The sequence below is a fragment of the Odontesthes bonariensis genome, chromosome 8, assembly GCF_027942865.1.
Source record: "Odontesthes bonariensis isolate fOdoBon6 chromosome 8, fOdoBon6.hap1, whole genome shotgun sequence".
NCBI lineage: Eukaryota > Metazoa > Chordata > Actinopteri > Atheriniformes > Atherinopsidae > Odontesthes > Odontesthes bonariensis.
In genome coordinates, this window is record NC_134513.1 from 31,386,912 (window position 1) to 31,399,563 (window position 12,652).

The 12,652-nt window shown below is 40.1% G+C and overlaps 1 protein-coding gene across 2 annotated transcripts in view; it reads right to left on the reverse strand.

Moving 5' to 3' along the window:
- The window catches only part of LOC142385869 (uncharacterized), a 35,712-nt gene extending 26,365 nt beyond the window's left edge, over window positions 1-9,347 (reverse strand). For both annotated transcript variants that reach the window (XM_075472565.1, XM_075472564.1), the window contains exon 1: window positions 8,604-9,347. In XM_075472565.1, the coding sequence (XP_075328680.1) occupies window positions 8,604-8,949 (346 nt within the window). In that variant the 5' untranslated portion in view covers window positions 8,950-9,347. The remainder of the gene's footprint in view (window positions 1-8,603) is intronic.
- Between the last annotated feature and the right edge of the window lie 3,305 nt (window positions 9,348-12,652).

The following is a 12,652-nucleotide window of genomic DNA, read 5'->3' on the forward strand; positions in this document are numbered from 1 at the left end:
TGTACCCAGAGGATCAATTAAGATACTTTAAAGACAAAAGAGCATTCATCTGGGGGCTTGACCTTCAAGGTTTTCCTTCTGTGAAGAAACCTTGTCCTCCAACTAAAAAGGTCTTGGTCAAAGAGGGCAATAAGCAAGGCAATATCTCTGGCTTATCCGGAGATGGAATCTCCTATGAGCTGCTGAAAGGCTCCAAGTTGACTGCGGATTCTGTTTTGTTTTCTTTTTTTTTGTTGTTGTTTTGGTCTGATTAGATTAGTTGAATTAGCTTAGTGTATTTATATGTACAACTAGAACTCATCGTTTAGTGAGTGAACCAAGACACTGGGTGCAGTGGTTTTATAATTGGGCTGATAGGTTATTTAGCTAATTTCTGCCATGAAGACCAACATTTCCCCTCAGGAGCTGAAAATTAAGATAGAAATTCAGTAACCTGCAGTTCCTTAAATGACTAATGCTGTCTTCAAAAGCAGTCCCCATGTACACCATGTTAAAATGGATGTTTCTACAACAAATATGAATTGGTTTGTAGCCAAGTTAAAAAGAAAAAAAAAAACATTATTTCACCATTCTTCACAATTCTGTCCACCCAAAAATGGCCCCATGAGTGATTTGTTCATGCAGGGGATTGCAGGCTATATTACATTAGAAGAATATACAATCTCTAATGTAATGTTCAATCATGAGCATAACTGCATGTAAAGTGTCCAAATAGAATCCAGTAATGTGACTGATGTGTGGCAAAAAAATTCCCTTAGCCCTAACCTTTTTTTAAAAAACCCTATCCAAATAACTACTTGTATAATTACAATAATTACTTGTATGAACACAAAATGCAACTGTAACTGCGATTTGCAATTAAACTCAACCAGGAACTGAAGAAAGGGAATGAGTAAAGTTTCAGCGTGTTATGCTCAATGTCATTTTATATAATTTCCTTTGGGCAATTTTAAGTATTTTTTTCATTTTAATTTAATCTAATTTAGAAATTAAATAGAAATGATACTTAGATGTATACAGGTATTTTACTAATCATGTTGCACTGGTAGACAAATTGAGGTCAACTTTAATTAAATTTGAACACATTCATGTTTCATGTGTGATGTCACACATATGAAATGTATGATGTTCCCAGGAAATCTTAATGGGTACGATTGTATAAATGAATGTATGAGAAATTGCATTTCGACTGCTCTAAAGGAAAAACATGCTCCCTGCATTTCCAGTATTACCTATATAAGCCTGGGAATACATACTCCATAAACTGGGTGTTCAAATGAACTTGGACTGTTTCTCATCTTAGTACAAATCCCTATGAAACTGAACATCTTCAAACAGTTGACATCAAAACTCCTTGTCACTGGTGACTTTGGTCTTGAGTGGTTTTAGTCTACTAATCAGTGATTGACATATTGATAGCTGAATATGTGCTTTATGTACATTTTATTTACATTTATTCATATTTGTATACATTTTAGTGTTTTATAGTTTTTGGAACAGACAGTGGCCTCTATGATAATTCTTGGCAAGACAGATGATTACGTTTCTGTTAAAATGATCATTTTTAGCTTGTAGTTTGGTATGGTGCACTATGCTGATGAACAGCATAGTTCATTCCCGCCATCTCTTCACTGTCATGCTCCCTGGTCTTCAGTAGTTGTCTCAATGCTTCACCCAGCTGAGCAGAAAGAAGGGTCATTTTAGACTCCTTCTTAGTGACTTTGTTCAGCCACTTTTAAGCTGTGGGAAGGTAATAATGAATTTGAGTCACTGCCAACAGCCACACTGGATTGACAGACAGAACACAGAGGGAAGTCTTTGTCTGAGGCTCGCCAAGCCCGGTATGCTCAAGAGTGACGTGAGTGCGTGTCGCTGACATAAATACCCAAGACTTTACATTCGTATGTGTCCTTGTCTCCAAGGAAATTCTAATCGTCGGTCATACCTCCAGAAATCCCTGCATCAACTTAATTAAAGTTTAGACGGCTATATTTGACTCCTTTCCCGAGATTCTTTGAAAAATATTCTCGGCCAAGTGAAAGTTGTGGAAGTTTTGTGTAGGAGTATCCTAATTAGTTTCTGCCAAACTAATTATTCAGATTCAATTAGTTTTTTATGCTTATATGTAATACATGCATCCAGGCAGATTTCTGGTTACAGTACAGCGTAAGTAGACTCATCAGGTCTTTATATTTTGTTTCCAAGAAGTCCGACTTTCTTGTAAAATTTTAAAGGGGTCTTGATGAATTGTTGCAAAGTCTTTTTTGGACATTGGCTGCTTTTTCCCCCAATTTTCAATCCAGTCCTTGCTGCAATATATAAAGAAATAAGGGTTGGCTCAAGAGTTTTGCACAGCACTGTACAAGTAGAGCACTAAAAATAAAAAGAATACCTTGAAGGGACAAAAGTAATTGGCTTTAAAGTAAACCTCCTTTCAGTGAGAAAATCTTCTCTCCTGCGTGTTAGCATGTTAGTATGCTTTCCTGTACTAGAAATAACCTGGAATAGACAAAGGTAATTGGCTTTGCCTCTAAACTAATCAGACTGAAGCTGTTAACGTTTACGTTTTAGGCTTCTTAGGCTAACGATCTTATCTGAACAAACTCAAGAGTAAAGTATAAGCAGCTTACTGTCATGAGGCTATATCTAAATCTGAACTTAGTTTTTATTTTTGTTCAAGATGTTGGATTCAATTTGAACATTTTAACCTTGAGAAATTTTAATCTGTTCAATTATATTTTGCCTTCCTGTAGGCAGAAAGTAGAACAGCAGAGGAGTAGATGGTGGCTCAAGTATTGTTTCAGAAAAATGCATTTGCATTGAAGACTTAATGACTACAGACCCGTCGCCCTGACCTCTGTGGTGATGAAGTCATTTGAGCGCCTTGTGCTTTCACACCTGAAAGCCATCACGGACCCTCTCCTGGACCCCCTGCAGTTCGCCTACAGAGCAAACAGGTCTGTAGACGACGCAGTCAACATGGCCCTCCACTTCATCCTCCAGCACCTGGACTCCTCAGGAACCTACGCCAGGATCCTGTTTGTGGATTTCAGCTCTGCCTTCAACACAATCATCCCGGCTCTGCTACAGGACAAGCTCTCCCAGCTGAACGTGCCTGACTCCACCTACAGGTGGATCACAGACTTCCTGTCTGACAGGAGGCAGCACGTGAGGCTGGGAAAACAGGTCTCAGACTCCCGGACCATCAGCACTGGTTCCCCTCAAGGCTGTGTTCTTTCCCCTCTGCTCTTCTCCCTGTACACCAACAGCTGCTCCTCCAGTCACCAGTCTGTCAAACTCCTGAAGTTCGCGGATGACACCACCCTCATTGGACTCATCTCTGGTGGGGATGAGTCCGCCTACAGGTGGGAGATTGACCATCTGGTGACCTGGTGTGGGCTGAACAATCTGGAGCTCAACGCTGTTAAAACAGTGGAGATGGTGGTGGATTACAGGAAGAGCCCAGCCCCACTCACCCCCATCACCCTGACAGACTCCCCAGTCCACACTGTGGAGTCCTTCCGCTTCCTGGGCAGCATCATTTCCCAGGACCTCAAGTGGGAGCTGAACATCAGCTCCCTCACCAAGAAAGCACAACAGAGGATGTACTTCCTGCGGCAGCTGAAGAAACTCAACCTGCCAAAGACGATGATGGTGCACTTCTACACCTCCATCATCGAGTCCATCCTCACCTCGTCCATCACCATCTGGTACGCTGCTGCCACCGCCAAGGACAAGGGCAGGCTGCAGCATGTCATCCACTCTGCGGAGAGGGTGATCGGCTGCAATCTGCCATCTCTCCAGGACCTGTACGCCTCCAGGACGCTGAGGCGTGCAGGCAAGATTGTGGCCGACCCCTCCCACCCCGGACACAAACTTTTTGAGGCACTCCCCTCTGGCAGGAGGCTGCGGTCCATCAGGACCAAAACCTCCCGCCACAAGAACAGCTTCTTCCCCCTGCAGTTGGCCTCACCAACAAGGCCCGCTGTACCCCCCCACTGACATGACCCCTTATCCCCACTGACACTTTATATATTGACGTTATATTAACGTTCTGTCTGTCTTTCTGTCAGTACAGAGTGCGTTACATTAACGCACTCTTCTTAAAAATACTTTGCACATATTTAAAAAAAAAAAAAAAAAAAAAAAAAAAAAAAAAATCTTTTACATTTATTATTATATATTTTTTTTGTCTTGTTCTTATGGCACCAAATAGACCTTGTGATGTACAATTACTTGGCAATAAAACCTTTTCTGATTCTGATTCTGATTCTGATTCTGAAAAGCGTTTGGACAAATGGGAAAAAAACCTACCACAAACAGTAATAATTCACTGTAAACTCCTGCTTGACCAGATTAAAGTCATGATTATTATGACTGATATAGGCCTAATGTATAGTGATTAACACTAAAGGGAACTCTTACCAAGTATGTTGGAGTTAATAGGTTGTGTACCTGTGTTAATGTTAAGGCTTCGGGCATCTCTAAAGCTGAAATAACTGCTTCTGATTAGGAATCCAAGAAAACCAGTTGCACTGGTGCAGTTGCTCACTCCATCACCATCTCAGTCTGCTATCGACCAGGCATTCTCAGAAAAAACTTTCAGACACTGACAAAACCTGAATAAACTTTGCCAAAGTAACTACGCTTGTGGGCTCATCTACATGACAATTTAAAGTCATTTGTCATCTCAGCCAAACCAGCAGTATAGTGGGCTTTAAGTTGGCTAATTATTATGATCTTAAGTTAGTTGTGTTTATAAATAATGGAGGCATTGCTATGATATGTTTCCCTGTGAATGAACTTTAATGTTTTTTATGGTTTCACATAAAAACTAATACAGAGTTTTTATGTTCCTGGATAATGAATCCTAATGTCTTTGAGGATAGCCCAAATTTCAACGGGTACCATCGTAAGGCTTACATTTATTGTTTTGAATTAAATGTCTGACCAACTATTAAATGTATTGCAGAGGAAATTTTAAAGAGGTACTTAATCTTCCTCATATAATATAATGAATTTTATCATCTCTTGTCTTTTTGTGTCTCATCTTTTTGTATAGTGCCATAGGGGTAATAATCAAATTTTTTGGAATAATTATGTATATGATCAAATATTGTCTTTTTCTACTGAGGACAATTACGTCAGATTATACAGACTTTAAGGACAATTACAAATCCAGGGGTTATCATTTTTATATATATATATATATATATATATATATATATATATACATATATATATATATTACTTTTCACAAAAGTGAGAATAAGAAAAGCAAGAACAGATTAAATCTGAGATGTTAAAAATATGTGTTCTTTTTTTCTCAGAGTAAGCTGATCAATATGCAACCTCTGATCAATTTACTTCCAGCAAGTTTCAGTTGCAAGGATTCCTGGACGAGATGCATCAGGAAACCCCTAAGGTGAGCGGGAGTCTATTCAGAAACTGAGTATCCTGTTTCCTAATGGACCTGTGGCTAATTATTTTCTTTCTCTGTGGTATTCATATGTATGTTCCAAAAATCCAAACTATGCTTAAAATGTTTTCACACCAGAACCAAACCAAACCATGGGTCAGTTTGATCTCGAGGGGCATCTCTGAAGTCTGACCTCTTATGTCAGATAAGACTTCAGCTGTTTGTCTTGATTGTGGTCTGGAGGATGTTCCACACTTCTAATTTTAGTCAGATCCTAAAACACCTAAAAGCCCAAACTGAATGAAGTAGGGGTGCAAGCACCCTTATGCCTCATTTCTACATATATGTGTTTTGTCCACAATTTAATCTGGTATACAGAATACATAGATTCCCATCCAGCTTTATGGAAAATGCACATCCAGAAACATTGCAACAGAACAAAATAACACAGAGAATTTTTTTGGTTGTCATTTTTGTGACACACCTTGTTAGAAGACATATGAACCACTATGCAGGCAGTGTGCATGTTAGCGTATCAGTGCTGGCTAAGTATGACTACAAAGTTTTCACTTGATTGTCTTCAATTTGACTCACAAGCTAGTAGTTTGTTAGTCTGTTTGCTACTGAGTGCATCCAACTTCATGGTACAAAATACATCACAAAAGTATATAACAACATATAACATGCGGAGGATATACCAACTGCGGAGAGACTTCCTGTTGACTCTAAGAGGAGCACACACTTACATTATGTGGGAGTGAGGTGTTAATAAGTACCTGTCATTATAGCTGAAATTGGTAAATTGTTGCATCTGCCACAAACTCTTTCTAAACTGACACTTTTCTATTTGTCTTTGCTCATTGCCTTTCATTTATCAACAAAATCTTCTGAGTACAGAAGCTAAAAAGTCTTCAAAAAGCTTCTTATATTTAACTGGATTTGACTGTCCAAAGGTTACAACTGAGACTATTTTTTATTCAAGATGCCAAAATTAAAAGGGCTAAATTGCCCAAACACATAAACTGTGTTTCTGCTATAATCCTTTATTAAAGCAAAGAAACAAATAGGCTTATAACACGGTGTGTAAAAAGTAAACAACCAAATCTAGGTTGCAGCTTTCATCTATTAGTTTAAGTGGAGTAAGTAGTTTACTGCCATGCACACACACTTTCCTTTTGGGAGGCTTGATATTAATCACACCTCCTGGATTTTGAATGTCTGGAAGCTCCCCTTGGGAAAAGCTGAGTTCTGGTGTAATTCATCCATGTGGGGTGATGTGGCAAGCCGGCTGATGACCTGTGTGTGTGCTATTGTGTGAGTGAGTGCGTTGTTTAAGTATAAACTGCTTACTCCCGCGCGGTTGGGCACAGAGCTGCTGTTATGAAATGAGCGACTGTGTTTATTCTCTAAACCTTTAAGAAGATTGGTGTAGTTTGGGCCGAGTGCTTCCCTTTCTTATGTGTGTATGTGCGTGAGAGAGTTATGTGTATATCAGGCACGTGATGTTTGCATTTTTTTCATCTGCTCTGGGCTGTTCATGCGTACACGTGACAATGTGGGCACCGAGAAGGGGTGGATGAGGGACATGGGAATAAATGGTGGAAATAGAGGAAAAGAGACGAGAAGTGGCAGAAAATTAGAGTGTGATGGTGACATGTAGACAAAGAGGAGAAAAGAGAAGGAAAGATGGGCATTTCGAGTGGAGATGAAAAGATAGGGAGCTCTTATGCTACAATGGAGGTGAAGTCATGCAAATGAAGATGCAGCTTTTTCTCTTAAAGCTGAGAAGCTCCATCCCGGACATAATGAACTGTCTTTAACTGCAACACCTGAGGCTGCGCACACCACCTCTTACACTCTGAATTTACACATGTACGAGACATGGTCCTCCGAACCCTAATCTAATGCTTCACCCCAAAAATCTATTATAAACCTAAACCTTGTTGTAAATCTAAAACTGTCACTCCAACTGTACTCAACTGTACTCCGACTTCCTCCCACCATCCAAAAAAGCCATGCATGTTAGGTCAATTGATGTCTCTAAATTGACCTAGAAGTAAGTGTGAATGTGTATGGTTATTTGTCTCTGGGTGGCCCTGGGATGGACTGGCAACCTGTCCAGGGTGTACCCTGCCTCTCGCACAATGACAGCTGGGAAAGGCTCCAACTCCCTCGCAACCCTGAATTGCATTAAACGTTTACAAACATTTCTGTCTGTATACAGTCTATTAAAAGTCAGATTGGGTAAATACATGAACAAGTCTCCTTTCATGTGCAAACCCTCCAGAGAGCTACGACTGTTTACTTGAGGCAATCAAAAATCACTTTCCTGATGAGTTTTGGTGGGATAGTCAACAAGTCTTTTTTCTGGATTTGTAAATTTGTCTTCATGGCATGGGAATTAAAAACGAAAGTGGAGGTTTTCAAACTGACTAAGTCTCTTCTTGGATGGTTGCTCAAGCAAAAACATTCCTAACCACCTTTGAAGGATTTGGTAAAAACACTGAAACTTCAAGCACTTCAATTACTTTCAAAGCATGATATTGGACCAACACTTGTGATTTAACACTACATAATTTTGATTTTGAGCCCTGTATCACATCGTTTTGTTTACGGCCGCTTGACATATTTGCAGACTTTTGATGGTACTTTTGTGAACTCTTTGTCCTGACAACAAAAATATGTGTATAGCTGTAGATGTGCAGGGTTCGCACAGAGACTTGTTTTTTTTTCTTTACAGTGGTGTTACACTAGATACACAACTCCAGGGGGAGACAAAGGGCAAAAAAAGTTGCCAAATTCTCTGTGTTACTTTAAAAGTATTTTTTTTTTATTGTGTAGTTTTGGACAAATCTAAGTCTGGACAGGAGTTCGTTGTTAGGCTCAGTGTTGAATGTTAGGTTAGGTTTCTTTGATTCAAGATCTCTCAACTTTATGTTGAATTTAACATCCCCTGATTTTGTTGTAATTTAGTGACAATAGTTGTCTTTGTTTGTGTGATCTCACTGTAACCAAAATGAATGAAAAATGAAAAGTTTGATTCAAACACTAATTGCATTTAAGGTTTCTTTCACTTTGAATTAAACTCTGGTACTCAAAACATTTAGCTCATGAGCAGAAACCACACACACAGGAAAGTTTAAGCAAAGTATGAAATCAGTGGATGATTGGTAGATAGACTGACCTGTATAATTGTTGGTGATGATCTGAGTCTGCACCTCTGTCAGAGCCTCTGTTTGTGCCTCTGTTGGTGCCACTGTCAGAGCCTCAGTCTGTGCCTCTGTCAGAGCATCTGCTTGTCCCTCTGTCGGTGCCTCTGTCAGTGTCTGGGCTTCAGTCTCCAGGTCTGGCTGCAGCTGGACTGTCGTGCTGAGCCAGTCCTCCGGCAGTGACGTGGCAGCGATGCTCTGCAAGCCATCTGGGCTCAAAGTGGAACCCCTCGCCATGACCAGATAACAGAACAGGGGGCACAGCAGCATCCAGAGGTTGCTGTCAGCACTTTCACCATTCCGTCCGTCCTTTAAAGGCATGGTGTCAGATAATGAAGAAGAGCTCTTTGAGAAGGACAAGAGTTTACAGTCTTGTGGTTGGGCTCAAAATGAAGAGGAAAGATCCTTTTGGGGAAAGTTTGCTTATTTTTTCTTCACTTTTCCCTCAGCTCTCTGTTTTCTCCCCCTGTGCGTTGCTCTTCTTCTTTCTAGTCTGAACTTCTCTTCTCACACCCTTGGTGGATTGAAGAAAACCCCCTTTGCGTTTCCACTCATGATGCTGCCGTGCTGCATGGAGGTATGACAGAGAGAGAAGGTAAGTGAGAGAGGGTGCATGTATGTGTTCATGTCTGTGTGTGTGAGGCAGATCCAGCTGTAATCTGCCTGCTCTCTGTTCACTTGCTGTTATTTTCTCTCCTGCCTCCTCCTCTCCGTCCTTTAGCTCACTCCACTGCTTACTCTCCCTCACTGATCTCCAGCTGGGCTGACAGAGCTCTTGCATAACAGTAACTCATTTGCTGAGCTGTAACTCATGCAGACTTAAGTCCTGATATTCCTGGTTGCTGCTCTTTCCCCACCCTTTCCAATCACCCTGTTTTTCTCTCTTGCAGATTGAACATTGAGACTGTTGCATGTAAACATTTGAGACTATTAAATATTTGCTTGTGGATCACATCCACATCTAAGATTACAGGCTAGAGGCTAAGACTCCACGCCGCCAGGTCACTAGTAGTTTTAAAGCTTGTATTCATTAATACATGACAATGGCAGAATACACAGAATGACACCATTGTCTATAAATTGTATGGAAAGTGCGCCCATTATATCACATAGGCTTCTCTCCCCAAGATCACAGAATATACACAGCAACTTAAAAATACTACCAAATACTTTAATACCACTTATCACTCCTTCTGATTCAGAATGATATGGTTGGTGTCTCCAGATCAGGTATCAATAATTGGAACCCTTTTACAAAGTCATAGCGAGAACAGTTTGGTTCAACAGTTGTCTTTGGAGATTGACTCAGATTGTGCCTATGGTTGTATGTTCAGATGTCACTGATAATTACTTCTAAATAATAAAAAACTGCTACTACATGCCACATTCACCCATGTCTTAGTTTATGCAGTTTTACAGGCAACACAGGGCTTTTACTGGACGGATGCATTAGTAGGCAACATGGGATTCGGTGTCTTGCTTAAGAACACTTTGACATCTGCCCGGGGAAGCCAGGAGTCAACCCTACGACCTTCCAATTGGTAAACGACTGCTCTTCCTCCTGAGCTGCAGCTCCAAATGCATAATCATACTTTTAAAAAGGTTATTAGTTTTCATTGAGTTGGGTTTGTATAAAGTACTTTTGAGAGGTCAGTGTCTTACTTGCAGAACACAGAAATTAGACTGCTCTCAGCTTGGAGAATCAGGAAAGAATTCTGCCAGGTAGCTAACCTATAGACTACTCAGAGGAGGCAAAATTGGAGCACATTTTCATCTCAATCAATACGAACCTCAAAAACACTGTATTAGTGTGAATTTTGTTCTGCATCAGACAGTTGTTTACTTTGTTACTATATTCTTGTCTGAAGAATTGCATTGAATTACATAGTGGATCCCCAATGTATCCTACAGCTGATCAGACTTGTTGGTTAGCTTACTGCTGGGCATTACTTTTGCCAAGATTTAAAAGATGGTGGCTATGCTTTTCCATTTGGTATTTTGGGATTAGACCAGAATAATTTGTCACAGCTGACCAGCAGTGGGACACTTTATCTCACAATACATGCAATGATGCTCGGCAACACTGACGTTCCGTTGAAAAAATAGAACTGTTTAATGCAAACATAAAGTTGTGTAAAGTTCACAGTATACCATTGGTTCTAAAAGTTATATTTTTGAGGCTTGAGTTATTTTAGAGAGATAACATTTGCTCTTTTGTGGGCCTCTTTTCAATTGCCGTTAGAATTCCTCCCTGATTCTCCAAACTAAGGCTACACGAAAACGTTTTTCACTGTAAACGATACTTTTTCTTATCGTTTCGCTGTCGCGGCCACACGGAGCCGGCGTTCCCACTACCCCAAAACGATAGTTTTTGAAAACGGGTTCCAGAGTGGGAAAGTTTGAAAACGGCCTCGTTTCGTTTCCATTGTTACAGCTAAAACGTTTTTGCGTCAGTCACACGTTGACGCTGGGAGCCAATTTTAACACTTCTCTATTGTCTCACAGCGTGGCGTGACACAGTGGCGTGTGTACTGCATCGTTTCATCGTTTTCATCCGTTTTCGTCTGGACAGCAGCGCGTTTCCGTGTGGTCGCAAGAATTTTCGTACCCGTTTTCAAAAAAAACCTCGTTTCGTTTTCGTGTAGCCGTAGCCTAAGAACTCCTTTGAAGGCTTAGGAGGTGAGAACAGGCTCTGATGTGTCCTCTTTTGATGATTGATTGTAGTTAATTTCAAGTATGATTGAAATAATTGCCCCTTTTTAAAAAAAGGCTTCCCAGACAAACTGCATTTCAAGGGGTGTTTCGATCACACTGGTGATGGAGAAAAAATATCCTATTTCAAGCACCACCACGAGCAATATTACTCTTTTACACGAGCCAAAATGTTATTGCAACTACTGCTGCCAACACTGAAAATGCATGGTTCATATTACAGTAGTTCAAGTGTGAGGTACCACACAACTACCCAAACAACATTTAATTCAACTACTGACTCACATACTCAATGGTATACTGTGAACTTTACACAACTTTACATGCACTTGTTTTTCGCATGCAGGACTTTTGGGACTTGCTAAGTATCATATAACCCCCATATAACTAATTTTCTTTGTGATGTTTGTTTTATACCTTATCATATCATTCACCAAATCTTTCACTAAATGAAACATGAAACATTTTGCTGAAATAAAAGTCCAATTAAGCATATATTTGATAAAAATAGTTGCAATAGCTGCAACAGTTGTTTTTCTATTATTATAAATTCAACATATGGTTGAAAATAGTTACAATTAACTGCATTCTGTTCTTATTTACATTTTGCAAAAGTATTCAGATTTTTTGGGAAAGAGGTTTATATGTGGCACAACTCTGCCAAGGCTACTGAATCTTTGCTTCTGTTTTTTTTTAAACTATTTTTGTGTAATGTTCTAGATGCTGCTACTTCCATGGTCACCAACAGTGAACATGAAGCTGTGCCAAAGCCTTGCTGTGAGTTTTTGGTGAGAGGATACACAAAGCTTTGTTTGATGAACAAAGCTCAATAGCTCTGGGATTCCCAAGGAGTCAGTTTAAAGCAAAGTATCTTTTTTGCTGCATCCGTGTGATGAAAAACGTGACTTCAGTATATCTGCCAACCTTCGGCATGACTGAGTATGCAAACAATATCCCGTTTGCTTTGAGAGGTATGTGGGCAGTTGCACACATAAATCACGTGGTATTGGGAGTATCAGAGGTGGATGCTCAGGTGTAACATTATGACCCTAAAAGCTCTTGTTGATAGCTCTTTAGTCACAAAGTCCATTCAAAAGATTTGAATAATTCATCCATATGGGACCAAAAATAGGAGAGAGAGAGAGAGATGGACAGGGAAAGGAAAAGAGGTAGGGCCAGAGAGTGAGAGAGAAGACACAAAAGCAGGAGGAAAACAATTGGAGGGTGAAAGAAAGACAGCATGAGGTTGGAAAAGATGAAGTGAGATCCAAAGCTTTTAGCTGGAAAAAACAACTATCTATCAAATGTTAGG